The sequence below is a fragment of the Scardinius erythrophthalmus genome, assembly GCF_964197995.2.
Source record: "Scardinius erythrophthalmus genome assembly, chromosome: 16".
In the NCBI taxonomy this organism is placed as follows: Eukaryota; Metazoa; Chordata; class Actinopteri; order Cypriniformes; family Leuciscidae; genus Scardinius; species Scardinius erythrophthalmus.
This window is the reverse complement of record NC_138236.1, coordinates 14,344,322-14,359,829: the sequence shown is the minus strand read 5'-3', so window position 1 is coordinate 14,359,829 and position 15,508 is coordinate 14,344,322. Positions and strand designations below refer to the sequence as shown.

Sequence of the window (15,508 nt, the reverse complement as noted above, 5' to 3'; positions counted from 1 at the left end):
CGAGTAATTACTGACAGAATTTAAATTTTTGGGTGAACTAACCCTTTAAGAAACATTCCTTATTATCAATGCTGAAAACAGTTGTGCTGCTTAATTTTTTTTGTGGAAATGTGATTTATTTTTCAGGATTCTTTGATGAATAAAAAGTGCAAAAGAACAGCATTTTTTTTAAATAGAAAGCTTTTGTAAAAGTCTTTCAATTTAATGCATGCTTCCAGAATAAATGTATTCACGTCTCAAAAAAAAAAAAAAAAAAAAAAAAAACATTTTTTTTTTTTAAATTAAGGACCCCAAACCTGTACAGTAGTGTATATACTAAGACAATATCTAAAGACATTTGACTTCTAATCATTTTCATTAACTAAGACTGTAATGCTTGCAATTAATGTTTGGCTCTTGTGAGACTGAGAATCACACCAATGCAGTTTACAAAGTGTTTGTTCCCTAATTCATTCATGCCTACATTCATTAAATATTAATCAGTTAAAGGAATTAAGACATTAGGCCATTTACATTGAAATAGACCCACTCCATCAAAAGTTTAATTTACGAGTCTGTTTATATAGCATCTCATAGTATGTCCAACTACTTCTTGAGGACACTGTACAGTAGGTACCAATCTTGTAAAAATAGCGGATGTACCATACCATCATCACTTTTTGCCCTGTTTATTAGGATAAAATAATAAATTGAATTAACATTTAACAGTGGCCACACTTGTGAATTATCATTAATTTCACAGATATAACTTACAAAACGGAACAAGACAAGTGCCACAAAAAGGCTGGCACTGGTGTTTCAGCTACACAGACGCTTTGCAAAACGAGTATGAAACATGAGTCCCTCTAGTTTTAAGGGGCGTGTCTGCTGTGAGATGTACACGCCCACTGCTATGATTGGCTTAAACCTTTGCATATGAAATAAGTATTAATTGTGTAACTCTCTCGAAAACTTTTACTACGTTTTTTAACTATTACAGCTATCGAGATTAACTAATCATGAAAAGTGTTGATTATAGTATTAGATCTTTTTTTAGATATACTCTACATTATATTTAGATCTCTACTCTACTTCATCATAACTAACAGTGCAAACAAGATGTAAATAAGAGATTCATTGTGCAGTGTAGACAGCGTCATTAATTATAATGGGAGTTTTGGCGGGAGTCCAGAACTCAGTCACTGATAAACTCGCGCTGTGTGATTGACAGCTCCAGCGCTTTCTGTATATAATTATCACAATTTAAATAACAGATTATGTTTGTGCTACTTAGAGAAACGATGTGAAGTTAACCATTGATTCATTGGCTCGATTTACTGACGCATAAACAGAAATAAATGATTTTGAGACAAATAACATCTGACTGAACATAAATCATTACATATCAGAAATCACTGATTGTAGATCAGGCATTAGAATTAACCCTGTTACTTACATGTTAGTGCATTACTGTCTGTTTGCAAAGCTTGCGCCGAAATTACGACTGATTTACCTAAGAATCCACAGTGAAATGTACCGAACAAACAAATAATGCTGAGATATTCACATAGTTGAAAATAAATAACCTGCTTTCCTATCATTAAGATGCTTTGGAAGGTAATGTTATTTTTAGTCGAGTGATAATTTATCGCTCTTCTCATCTCACTAACGCGCCAAAAGATTTGATGATGTCGAAGTAAGCATTGATCTGATTCTGCAGAGGCAGTCTTTAGTCGCACTATTATGTCATAAATGTGACAAAATCTGAAGAGTCATTTTCAGAGCTTGGTTTCAATAAAAGATGTTTTTGGACTAACAAGGAAGTTTTAAGCTCTGAAACGTATAGAATGCTTTTTATTGTACAGTGACCTCTTACATGTCATTTCATGACCCCTTTAATGAAGTGCTGAAATGCATTTACCACGCTACAGGAATGGTCAAGCAAGTAATACCAGCAATATTTGCATACAAACTTTCAGTAAATCTCATTTGTAAAGGGCTTGCAAGTACATACCTTACATTAAAAATCACCGCTGGTGAAAAACTCCACTCTAGGGATCACACACATACCGTATTACTGAGAGTACTTGCAGTAAAAGTGCTGTAACGTCAATACATGTCTTTTTTTTATTCTTCTCTTTTCTTGCAGAACTAGTGAACAGTCTTTGGTCAAAAATAAAAAACCTTTAGAACAACAATTCAAGGCTTCCTCCTTATTCAAAGCAACAAACTTAAAATCAAAGACCAATCTGATTGGCTGTAGAGTGGAGGTAACGTCAGTGAAAATGACCCATGGCTTCAGCGGCTTTCACCCGCACGAGAGGATCTGGATCCTGCAGCAGCATCACCAGACCTGGAGAGAGGAAAAAATAACTTAGTCCATTAATCAAAGAAAAATTATACTTTCATTGAACATACAAGTCAGGTTATAACCAACCAAGAGCATGGTGCATTTACTGTATTTAAGAGTTTCAACAGCAATACATTCTACATTGCACTACCAGACAAAATCATCATTAAAATAGAAGCAAAAATAATAGATTCCTTAGGTGCCAAGAAACAGCAAATGTAGCACAATAACAAGGATGTGCTGTCTTTCCTTAAATATTTCTCTTGACTGCAGATATTATTATAGAACTGCTGTACCTACCCTTGGTCACTGACCCCATATTCATATGGGAGAAATGCTCATCAGGAAGGTTTCCAAGCAAAAACCCTAAAAATTCACAAAACACGGTTACAAAACCATCACAAAATAATAGTAGGGAAAAAAATACTAGAAAGTTATTTTTTTAAATATTGTATTGCACTATTAAAGTTAAAAACAACTTTTCAATGAAGCATAAATATTTGCAATACTAAACAAAATAATAATAATAATAATAATAATAATAAAAGTTTTTACCAATGAACATGGCAGCACCGCCTCTGATCTCAGACCAGTTACTCTTGAAGAACTGAATGACTGTGATGTGGTAGAAGTTCAGCATGCCTGGGAAATCCTGGATCTTTGCGAACACACATTATGATTGTTTGTTTTTTTTGGACAAAATTATCAGTAACAATCAGTAACAATCTGTTCAGGCCCGTTCACACCAAGGACAATAACTTTAACGATAAATATAGTTTTGAAAAAATCGTTCTAAATTTAAAAGGATAGCAGAGTCCCCGCCTCAACTATAACAATAATGGCACAGAGGAACGATATCATTGGAAACACTTTCACAATGTTTGCAAAAATAAAAAACATTAACAGCCAATCAGAATCCATTCTGCTTTAAAAAGCTTGAGCATTTAAAGCAGCAGACAACCAAAATGCAGCACATGCTTGTAATAAACAGAACGATATTGTGTGTTGGTGTGGACGCTAATATAGTTATCGTTATAGTTATTGCTCTCAGTGTGAACTGGACTTTAGTCCCCGTATTATAAACTAAAACTGCTGACAACATTAAAAACATCAAGTATATCAAAGAAGAATACAAAGATACATGCAAATGTGGCACAGCACAGTGATTATAATAACAGTAATCTTTATAAAAGGGAATCAGTCAACTCATTAGCATGCAGAGAGAGATGAACAGAATGTACTGTGCAGTTATTCTATGCATGTACTTATAATTAAGTTTTGGTTCTTGCCATACTAGGTATTTGGTGAGGTCATTAATGAACTCTCCATAGTGCAGACCCTTCTCCTCAAGAAGATGATTCTGGAACATGGCAGAGATCTGTTCTGAACCTACAACTGGAGCGCACACGCGCATTGCATACTTGCATGCCTAGGGGAACAAAGAGACACACACACATAAACACAAACATGCAATAATTCCATTATTATTATTTTTGCATAATCCTTTTTAACTAAATTTCAATGTTTATACCCATTATAAGCAATCATTGTTGTAGGAGTGTGTGCAGACTAAACACTGACCTTGACCACTTGAGGGTTGGGATCATTGAGGTGCAACAACAAGCTGACCAGAACATTGTGGATCTGGTCTTTAAAGATGGGCTCACCTGAGCCGAACTTTGACAGGTTTCCCAGGAGCATGATGGAAGCACATCGGATCTCATCGTTCTCCTGACAGAACATGACAAAAGATCTTTCAAGTAAACCAAAACAATGTACTCTAACAGCCTGCATTTACCAAGAATAACCAAGAATTTACTTGAGAAAGTCAAATGTTTTAGGACCTATTTGTACCAAGATTTTCTCAAGAAAATTGTCAGTCAATATAGGTGTTAACCCTCTAGAAAATGTTGATTGTCAACTTCAGAAAGTCAAACAAAAGTTATTGAATATTTATTTTCTTTTTATTTAATTGTTTGAAACTTGTGCAACCATGTTACCAAAATCAAGGACATGTGTACATACATTTTAAAGCTGATATTTAAATAGACAACATTTATCAATTTTTCTTGGTACAGTATGCAGTCGAAACCATAATTTGTTTTAACCTCAAATTTGTGTGCAAGAGCTCAACAATTTTTAATAGTATTTATTATCATCTATTTATTAATTAAATTATTCAGTATGATGATGAATCATGCAGTAGAAAAGGTCCCAAATGTGGAACACACGCACAATATTTTTGGTAATTATTTTATGTAACATAAATAGTTGTGGAAACATTGGACTTGTGCTTTTTTATGTTTTTAAAAAAGTAGAGACACCAAAGAAACTGTTTTATCGGTAATCAAACTGATATTATTATTTTTTAAATTAGAATAAATAAAATGTTTACAGCTTCATAATTGTGATTTACATATTCTGAGCCTTCTCTCAAAACTCACATTCTCCAGAAAGGGTTTTATCTTCATGAAGATGTAAACCACAAGCAGTTGGACATTCTTTTGGTCCAGGTAAAGCAATATCTTGGACATTCCTGACATGGCCTCCAGTGTGATGAGTTTCCCTGGATCATCCTTCTCTTCCATTCCTGAACTCATGGCTGCTAAAAGCTCCTTTGCGTACTTATTCACCTGAATGAGAAGAAAGAAAAAAAAAGTTTAGCAATGTATAATTACACACTTAACTGACTGATTTTGTTACCAAGCTTTTGAAAGTAATGACATAACTTCATTTGACGACAGAGAGAAGAAAAAAATCAGAGCAGAACAATGGAGGGCGCGGGGAACATGGGGAACTTTTTGGCAGCAGTTGTTAGGTAAAATCTTTTCATTATTGTTGCATAAACGAGTTGCCATGTATCTCACACTGTTGCCAAGAAACATTGCCTAAAAAAATCAATTAGAATTTTCATCCAATTGGTGTTTTCAGATGTCAAGCAGAGCTTCTGTACCTTCTCGGGTGAACCCACAGCAATGTTCCCCAGGCCTCGGACCGCCAGCATGCGGACAGTACCGCAGGTGTCAGTAATTCTTTCCATCATGTTGTTCATCAACATGTCCAAAATCATCAGTTCAGTCACTACATGGTGGTTCAGCAGCTAGAAGGAGTAAACACATAAATCTTGACATTTAAATCTAGCAACATCTGAAAATATAATATAATTATAATATATATAATATAATTTAAGTCGTATTGGACTTAAAGGGGTGAATACAAGAACAGGCCAAAGTTTAGTTTATAGAATGTAAAATTAGCCTGTAATTATTATTTTATATATATATTATTACTATAATTATCCTTGCTGAATATAAGTATTCAATTCAAAAAATCATACTGACCCCAAACTTTCGAACAGTAGTATAAAATAAACTACTGTTAAAAAAATATCTAAAATAAACACTGAACAATCTGTGGTTTTGTAAAATAATTAGTCTTTAGCTATTCATTGTTACTAAGCTTTGAATTTATCTGTTAAAAAAATTTAAATCACATAAATATAAATGTTCTCACCTCAGAGAAGAAGGCTGTGACTGTGATCCTCTGGCACTCGTAAATATTACAGAGAGAAGGGCACAGACTCTCCACAATTGTGGGGAGTCTTGGACCAGCATGCTTTGCCATTGCTCTGATGATAGAAAGAATAGCTTTTTCAAAATCTAGTATTGTAGAAGACCACATTTAATCTTACCACAATGAGACAGAAAACAGCATGTTAATTCGAACAATTATTTATTACTCTGAACTTGCCAATTTCCACAAAAACGTAGCATGAGACAACAGCTTGAAATCGACGTGTAGCACTGTCAAAATGTTGTAATTGAACACATCCTGTGTCTTCAAGAACAGTTCTATGGTTATACACATCTAATTTAACATAGCAGAACAACAAACAGTCCAAGAGAACTGGTGTATGACGGAGGACAGGTGTGTGCACCTGGAGAGCATAGTGACTCCTGTTGTGTGCTGCTGCGGGTCCTTCATCTTGTCCCAAGCTCCCTCCTGATCTAATGGTTTCACGACAGCGTCTAGCTGAGCTCGACCCAGCAGGATCCGCAAGGCCTCCACTGCCACACTGAACACACACAGCAAAGAGAAACACAGATGTCTTATTAACTCCATATCAAATCCTGAGCTGCTTCCGTATCTGCGTGAACAGTTAACTTCAAATTCACCATCCGACCCAAAATGAAATCTCCTAAGCGATTGATTTGAAACCCCTTTTTAGACAGCATGACAGTATGTTGCTAAGCTAAACAACAAATAAGCACATCTATTTGGTGAATTTTTTTGTGCATTTTTAACTACATGGTGCTATTTTATTCTTCAAATTGGCAAAAGCTTCTTTTTTTGTATAATGACCGCTAAACTGTATATTTGACAAATAAAAACTAACAACCATTTTCCTAACCTCTGAACTCATAGCACTCCATGATCTCGTTCTTCTCACATTAAACAAATATGAACCCTTTTGACAGACTGTGATAAACATAAACACAAATCTAGAGAAGTTTTTCATATTTTCATAAAAAAAAAATTAATACACTAGAATGCTATACTTTGTGTTATATTGCTTTGGCAGTTAATGACATACAATTAATTAACGCTTCTGCAAGGCTGAGGGAGTGATCTTAATTAAGAGGAAAGTATATTAATGAATAAAATATCATTGACATTAAAATACTGAAAAAAAAACTCCAATCTCTATTTAAATTATTTTGAAAAGAAACATATAAAATCAAGAACTGCAAGCTCTTGAAATTTCTGGAATCATAGTTAATTTGGTATATATCAATATTCCCAGTTTCTGTAAATACCCCAAAAGATTAAAAACAAGTAGCTTTCTCACAATTACAACAGAGTCAAAAAGTTTGAGAACACAGTGTAACTCTGAATAAGCACAATAGCACACAATTGCATATGTATGCCACTCACCCGCACACATCAAAATAAGCCACATTGTTTTTGTTGGTTGTTTTGCGGTCTGAAATGATGCTGTTGCTGTTGAGATCTTTAGGTAGCTGAACTCCTACGCTAGAACCCAAACGCAAAAGCAGAGCACTGAAGAGCTTTGGAAACAGATACGCCACGGCGTCAGCTGACTGACCATTCAGCATCATCTCACGAAGGGCACATGTCATCTAGAAAACATGGAATAAAAATCAATAACTATTCATTATCAAACAGGACACTGCACTGACAAACAGACAGACTACCGTTTAAAAGTTTGAGGGTAGCTTTTTTTTTAAAAATAAATTAATTCCCTTATCCAGCAAGGATGCATTAAAAAGTGAAAATAAAGAAATTGATTAGATTACAAAAGATTTATATTTCAAATAAAACTTGTTCTTTTAAATGTTCTATTCATCAAAGATTTCTACAAAAATATTAAGCAGTACAATTGTTTCAACTTTGCCATCACAGGAATAAATTACATTTTAAAATAAGTTGTCAAATTGTAATATTTCACAATATTACTCTTTTAATGTATATTTGATCAAATAAATACAGTCTTGGTGAGCAAAAGAGATGTTCAAAAACATTTTTAAAAAAATTCACTGACACCAAACTTTTCAATGGTAGTGAAAGCCATTTAATAAATAAAAGGAATAAAAGAGGTTTAACAGTTTAACACCATTTCCTAACTAATGCAACAGTAAAGAATCAAGCTATTAATTGCATCCACTAGTATCTGTTTCAACAAGCAGTGACTGTCAATAACATTGCCAAACACTTGACATGTCAGGATGGGAAGTATGAAGCTCACAGTAAAATCCCTACATCCTGCTTCACAAGGATTGTGTTTGCTTTGTTGTGATTTTGTTGCTTCATGCAGCATTTCTCTTTCAATAAATACAGAAACATTACTTGACTCTGCATAATTGACAGATTATGTCTAGTTAGCATTATGTGTTTTAAAAGCCAAATGACACAAATATTAAAACTTACAGCCAATGGTTGGCTTGTGGCAACTTTGGTCAAACCAGGTCTTAACATGGACTCCTTCTTATCTACATAGGGAACCATAACACTGAGCTTCTCGATAATCATCTCCATGATTTGCAGGGCCAAAGTGCTGTCTGCTCCTAGAGCCATCCACATCTCACAGCTCCAGCTGGAGAAAACACACAATGACACACACACACACACACACATCAAGCACATCATTATTATGCTTGAGCATCATGGAGCACATGCCAGACAATGAATGCCATGCACATAAACAACACAAACAATAATCACCTGTCGTATGGTAGTGGGTAGGCGACGAGCGTGTTGACCACTGTCTGAAGGTGCTGTGTAGCGAGGATGAGGATGGACTGACCGATGGCCACCTTAACCTGCTCTTCACCAATCACCTGCAGCCGGTTGTGCAACACCTCCAACATCTCTGGCACCTGACAAAGAGTCAAGACACAAGAAGTGAATTTTGGGAGTGTTATAGAAAATACTTTTCAACTAATTTTCTGTTACCATTTACTAATCATTTCAAGCAGCTAAACTACAGATTGAAATTTAAGTTTTTATTCACTAAAAATCCACTCTATTGCCCTTTGCCAAGGGCATGATAGAAGTTTTGTCCAATTTGAGAATTAATTTTTCTTTAAGTTTCAATATTTCAATGAATGAGTTGATTTGATTAAAAAAAACAGTCTGAATGATTAGCTGGAGTTCAATAATGACATAAATTGCATAAAATGCATGTTATTGCATACAAACACTTGTAGCTGTATATAAACTACATATTTTGCTATAAATTGTCAGTTTACAACAAACCAGTTCATTCAAATAAATAGGATGATACATAGAGATGATATTTATTACATCAGTTGTCCATGTCCAATATATACTGATCATGTAACATTTGCCTGCACTAAAAAAAAAATTGATTTCCCAAAATCCGATGAAAGTGTAATGTACCAGGTCCTGCAGGCCAGCACCTCTGTTCTTCAGCAAGGTGTTGAGGATCACGCTTGATGCTCTGGAACAGTTGGACTGAGAGTCCACCAAACCATCAAACAGCATAAACAACAGGGTGCTCAACTGCTGCTGGGGCAAACGCTTACTGATGATCTAAAACACAAGAGAGAGGGGGTGAAGAGTGAGAAAAAGAGAGAGAGAGTGGATCTTTAAAGATCTCTGGAAGCATCAGTGCTTTAGGAGAACATTACATTGAAGCAATTTACCTTGGTTAGCTCAGAGCAGGTTTGATACAAGACTGAATGGTCAGGATTGCTTAGCTTCTCACGAACATCTAAAAGACCCTCAACTGAATCGTCTTTGTAGTCCAGAGAAAAGCCTGTCAAACAGAGAAAAATGGAAGAGGCAAGATACTTTTCTAAGTATTTCCAGAACAAGATAACAGTGTAAACAAGTTCATATTGACACACTGTCAATCTGAAGGCCACCCTGGGTCAGACAAAACAGAGTTGTGCTATAAAAAATAAATAAATAAATAAATAAAAAAAGGCAGTACCTTCATAGCGCAGCTGAATGTACATTAGACTATAGACGCAGTCTATGGCTGCCCGCCGCACCTCAGGGTTTGGGTCTGTGCACCGTGGGGCCAGACGCCCCACAAGAGCTCCCAGATTATGGAATGTCACTAGATTCTGAGAAAGAAAGAAAGAAAGAAAGAAAGAAAGAAAGAGAGAAAGAGAGAAAGAGAGAAAGAGAGAAGAGAGAGAGAGAGAGAGAGAGAGAGAGAGAGAGAGAGAGAGAGAGAGAGAGAGAGAGAGAGAGAGAGAGAGAGAGAGAGAGAGAGAGAGAGAGATTAGCACTGAGCATGAGATCTAATAAGATTTTAACTACAGTAAAAAAAAAAATCCGAAAGCACATATTTCATTAATCAGTGCCTTGAGGAAGCCAAAATAATTTATCCTGCTTAACATTTTAGCTTGGGCAGAATAAAACTAATATGTACTTAAAGTGAATGCTTTGTATTTAAAGGATGTGAGAGGATTGTCTTAAACATACCAATTCAAAGTGTTCAGGGTAACGATCTACAAATAACCAGAATACTTTTTCCATGCAACACATAAAATAACACTTTACTTGCTAAATTTATTATCATAATTTCAGAGTTACTTCAAACAAATATGCTTCAAAATAATGACTAATAAATAATAAATATCTGTAATCTAAATATCTTTTGATTATAATATGATAAATTACTTTATTTTTTATTATGTTTAAGCATGATGGGAATTGTAACATGAAGAAACATTTCCCAACACTAGCAATTCAAAGAGTCTATGACCCTATCAGTAATTACTCTCACACACACACACACACACACACACACTACATATATAAACATCAATGATGTCCTTTACCTTCACATTGAGATGGTCCAGATAAAAACGCAGTAACTCTGCCATGGTCTTTGCTGCTCTCTCCCGCTCATATTCTTTTCCTGAGCTCAGCCAGCTCTCAATATGCTGAGAAAAAGCAAAAGCACTCAATACATGGGGTTCAGACAAAGAGACTACAAAATGGCAAGTGACTTTTATAGTAACTACTTCACCTTAAAAACAGACTGCAGACCATCAGGACTCAAATCTCTGGCTAACACATTCTTCAGCAATTCAAGAAGAGCGTTAAAAGTATCTGAATATAAGGCCTGAGGGGAAAAGAATTGTAATGGAAAACATTTAAAGCATGCATGAGACAAAAGAGACACTCTCCCAGGGATGCATATGTACTGTACATGCATATTTTATTCTGACCTCTCTTTGCTGTGGATCCAGGGCTTCTTCATCTTTAGCTTTGTCCAGAGTGTCCACAGTAGGAAGCCCAAAAACACCAGTCAAACATATTTTTAACAAGTCAAAGTTTTCATTTTCTGATAAAGGAGGATCTAAGTTTCTGAAAGCTTGAGTCAAGTTCTTGATAGATTGTGGCACTGTTTAGCATCACGATGGACAAACATGTTTAGCATATATTTACAAAGACAAACTTTTTAAAAATAGCGCAGATGAACACTAGACAGATTTAAAATGGTAGGATACATGAGGTTGGCACATGTGGTCATAACCAGATAGCGAACAGGGGTCCGCATGACATCTGCTGGTTCAGCTTTGATGAAATCCTGCAGGAACATAAAAGACAAATGCTAAATAGGTATATCATATTCTGAAACTGATCTGAGATTTACAAAATAACATTTCATTTTATGCCACATTCATCTCCTAGATTTTGCCCAATGGAAATTAAATCTTCCTTATACTGCAAGTACATTGAAAACATAATGTATATTAAAAACTGAATGATCTTCAAATCAAACCTCTCACCATCATAACACCCATCAGCTCTTGTTTGCGGGAGAACAGGAAGCCCTGTTTGCGGACACTGTTGCTGATGGCCTTGGCAATGAGTCCAACACTATGAATGAGACTGAGCTTCATAGTCATGTCCTATGAAATGCCCATGAACACACACACACACACACACACACACACACACACACACACACACACACACACACACACACACGCACGCACGCGCACACACACACACAGAAAGAGATGAAAACACACTCAAACTGTGATTTATGGAACAAAGCATATGTCAATCAAACAGAGCAGGCAAATCAAGACCTGGAATTAGAAAAGTATGTCCAGGTCAAAGTTGCACCCAGCATGCTCATTTTAAATAAATAAATATACATGTTTTACTCATAACATTTACTTACTTGCACTTTAAACAGTGCAATAAGAGATGAAATCACAATGTGCAACAATTTAATTGTGATTCAATAGAAAAAGAGTTGAATGGATAAATCAAGCCACCTTAAATCCAGAAAACCATGTATCTAGACACTGTGACGCTTTAGTAAGACAAAGGTTATTTTCAGGTTAGTGAGCTTTTTTTTTTTGACCTTCTCAAAAACCATGAATCTTTTACTTACAAGTGTAGTGTTAAAGTTTTTAAAATGTCATCTTTATTTTATATCTAATTTACCAGAAGACCTTTTTTAAAGATTTAGATGAAATATGAAGAGCTTTATATCTGCGAAAACATTTTTTTTAAACTCAAGTCTCATAAAAAGAGTCATAAAGAGATAGCTTTTTGAGAGGGTCAAAAGGTTTTGATTGCAGCATCAAGACTGAAGAGAAAGTGAGTTAAAGTTTAAAGGTCAGAGGTGAGAGAAGGTCCTCATGATCTCTTTTCCCTTCACGGTACCTTGGTCTCTACTTTAATTCCCAGAACCTGTACAACAATAAAAGTAATGATCCAATGTAATTCACAAACATGAAATATAATCCATTTTATTTAACAATAATCAGAACTTCATGATTGGGCACACAATGGACTATCAGAATGATGAATTATGTGACCCTTCTTCAGATACTTTAAGTACATTGAGATAAATCAAAATTGCCTTTAGTTATTTGTGCGCGTGTGTGTGTGTGTGTGTGCGTGCGTGCGTGTGCATGTGCGTGTGTGTGTATAAAGTTGTCCTAAGAAAAGAATGGGTATTGTTCAAAATTCATGTATAACTTTGATGAAAGGTTTTGATCCACTTTAAATGTTAACTACTGTAGTGTAGAATAAATATAAAAAAATCTAATTTTAATGAATTCAGTGAATAAACAAAGCAAAATTCTCCAAAAATGTCCATAAAGACTCACATAAACTCAACTTTGATATTCAATTTGGACTGGAGTGCAGAATGCTAACAAAATGAGTAACATGGTTCCCTAAAAGTGAAATTATTTTAAATCGCACAGTTACATTATGAATATGGATAAGATATGTTTCTGCACTCAAAGAGAATTAATGATCCTTATCATTAAAAATCGTTTAGATCAAAGTGTCATAACTGCAGCCTCAAAAGCAGCCAACTGAATCTTGTCAACATATACTAGGACATTCAGAGGACTTATTTAGGAAAACACCTCACAGCAACAACACTTTTTTTTTTTTTGCCTCACTGCTATAACAAACAATGAGAAATGATTAATGTATTATTCTGATCAAATAAATGAGCTGTTCATCTAACATAATAGAGCTACAGAGGCATGAAAATTAAAGTTCTTCCAAAAATCTCCAAACAAACAACCAATGCAAATGCAAGTTGAGTCAAAATTTTATAAAACTGACTAATACCCCAAAACTCATTGGTCAAAACTCATAATAACATTTTAGAATTTAGAAATACCAGTTTACAAATACTTAGTAACACTACAATACAACTGCTGTATTTTCAGGCCACAGAAAGTCTTTTTACGCTGCAGACAAAAAAATATTATGGTGTTACAGTTGAGCCCTATGCGTTTTACCTTGGTGTTGAAGTTTTTCGAGATGTTCTGGAGAATGTCACTATCGATGCGAGTGAGGAGCTTATCTTCTGGAGCGTGCAACGCAACATAGCCGTAACACAAAATTAAAGTGCTTTTCATTTTCTCCACATCAACATCGTTTTTATCCTGAATGACAAGAAAAGTAACACAACAAGATACATCTGTGAAATACGGTTTCTGAAGCGCTTTATAAACCTAATATAATTATCCTTTTACTACCTAACCTTTGCACAATGGACCACTGTGCACTGTTAAATTTCACAATTATTATTATATATATATATATATATATATATATATATATATATATATATATATATATATATATATATATAAAAAAGACTATTTCAAACTAAATTTAAATTTTACAGTTTTTAACACCTGATTTGAAAAAAAGAAGATATTTTTATTTTGTATTATGTGAGAAGCACAATGAAACTCGCCATACTTTGAGAAGACCAAATATCCCTATATATATATATATATATATATATATATATATATATATATATATATATATATATAAAAAAGACTATTTCAAACTAAATTTAAATTTTACAGTTTTTAACACCTGATTTGAAAAAAAGAAGATATTTTTATTTTGTATTATGTGAGAAGCACAATGAAACTCGCCATACTTTGAGAAGACCAAATATCCCTGAGGCTTTCCTGAAGGCGTCAGACTTCCCAAACTCCTCCAGTTTTTCCAGAGTGCCATCGAGATGGCTGCTGGCACACAGCCCGATTCCCATGGCAACACCCTGCAAACCAATTATTGCCTGTTACTACCATTATTCTTAATTAGCAGCTTTTAAATAACTGCAAAAACCCTTATATAACAAATTTCTAATCTATGATTAGAAATTATATGGGATCTATGTTCTCAATGATAACTGATAGCACAGCAGAATAATTACCTCAATCTGGATACAGGTATGGATCAAAACGGACTACTGTATGGACTACCGTATTTTCCAGAAGTCATATTTTTTTTTATCTTCTGAAACATGCTGCAATTTATCTTCCAATATTCTATATAATGGAATTAACCTCAAGCACACAAAAGCGTTTATAATAAGTTTTGTTTTTAATGAATGCCACTTTAATTTATGTTTGTTTTATACTGTTCTGTTAAGAATACCATTAAATTGAAAGGATTTGTTGTGGAGTGAGGGGAACTAAAATACATATTTAGAATGTTTGCCAATGTTTCGTTTTATTTACAGATAGAATAATTAGCGACTAGCTTTAGACTTCTTTTCTAATATTTGGTTTAGATTTAATCATTTTTGTGATAGTGTGGTAAAAGGGATGCATTAAGATACATAATTCCCCAGAGAGAGTTTAGTGTGCTGTCTAAACGTTGTTCTTGAGCAAGCAGTTTGACTGTCAGCACATAAACTCTCTCTTAATTCAGAAGTCAGAAGTGAACTGATAGGTGCGCGGTGTGAACTGAGATCGGTGTACCGTTCTTTCGATTGCATCATTGTGGCGAGTGCTGATCAGGATCTCCTGCAGCTGTTTCTTGACCAACTCTTTATTATTGCACTGCTGGAGAATCACACCAACACACCTATACAAAAAACTCTGAAAAAAGAGAGAAAAAGAAGAGTTTGTCAAAAGAATGCAGAAAATTAAGTCAAATTCACATTTAAATAAATATTTCGTTGGGGGGAACTGCGTGAGACATTCAATATGTAGGCTATACATCCAAACAAGCTGAGAACTATGTTCTTGAATTGCTTTTTTATACATATTTATATTTTTTTAAATCTTTTACACAAAGCATTCAATGCACACCAAGAAACTGTCACTTGTTTAGTTCTTTCACAAATGATCACAACAGAAAATAGCTATTGGATGTGGACTGTTA

At 34.6% G+C, this 15,508-nt stretch overlaps 1 protein-coding gene across 3 annotated transcripts in view; it reads right to left on the bottom strand.

Annotated features, from left to right (window-relative positions):
• Positions 1 to 278: 278 nt before the first annotated feature.
• The window catches only part of mroh1 (maestro heat-like repeat family member 1), a 33,913-nt gene continuing 18,683 nt past the window's right edge, over positions 279 to 15,508 (bottom strand). For 2 of the 3 annotated variants that reach the window (XM_081388432.1, XM_081388434.1), the window contains 24 exons: positions 15,103 to 15,222; positions 14,274 to 14,396; positions 13,615 to 13,761; positions 12,515 to 12,541; positions 11,623 to 11,745; positions 11,341 to 11,420; positions 11,059 to 11,197; positions 10,857 to 10,952; positions 10,666 to 10,770; positions 9,807 to 9,942; positions 9,517 to 9,629; positions 9,251 to 9,403; positions 8,573 to 8,727; positions 8,279 to 8,444; positions 7,265 to 7,470; positions 6,267 to 6,404; positions 5,843 to 5,957; positions 5,283 to 5,429; positions 4,774 to 4,962; positions 3,911 to 4,060; positions 3,624 to 3,758; positions 2,885 to 2,987; positions 2,630 to 2,695; positions 279 to 2,332 (listed from right to left, as the gene is read on the bottom strand). In XM_081388432.1, the coding sequence (XP_081244558.1) occupies positions 2,256 to 2,332; positions 2,630 to 2,695; positions 2,885 to 2,987; positions 3,624 to 3,758; positions 3,911 to 4,060; positions 4,774 to 4,962; positions 5,283 to 5,429; positions 5,843 to 5,957; positions 6,267 to 6,404; positions 7,265 to 7,470; positions 8,279 to 8,444; positions 8,573 to 8,727; positions 9,251 to 9,403; positions 9,517 to 9,629; positions 9,807 to 9,942; positions 10,666 to 10,770; positions 10,857 to 10,952; positions 11,059 to 11,197; positions 11,341 to 11,420; positions 11,623 to 11,745; positions 12,515 to 12,541; positions 13,615 to 13,761; positions 14,274 to 14,396; positions 15,103 to 15,222 (3,009 nt within the window). In that variant the 3' untranslated portion in view covers positions 279 to 2,255. The remainder of the gene's footprint in view (positions 2,333 to 2,629; positions 2,696 to 2,884; positions 2,988 to 3,623; positions 3,759 to 3,910; positions 4,061 to 4,773; positions 4,963 to 5,282; positions 5,430 to 5,842; positions 5,958 to 6,266; positions 6,405 to 7,264; positions 7,471 to 8,278; positions 8,445 to 8,572; positions 8,728 to 9,250; positions 9,404 to 9,516; positions 9,630 to 9,806; positions 9,943 to 10,665; positions 10,771 to 10,856; positions 10,953 to 11,058; positions 11,198 to 11,340; positions 11,421 to 11,622; positions 11,746 to 12,514; positions 12,542 to 13,614; positions 13,762 to 14,273; positions 14,397 to 15,102; positions 15,223 to 15,508) is intronic. The other variant, XM_081388433.1, reaches the window with a different exon arrangement.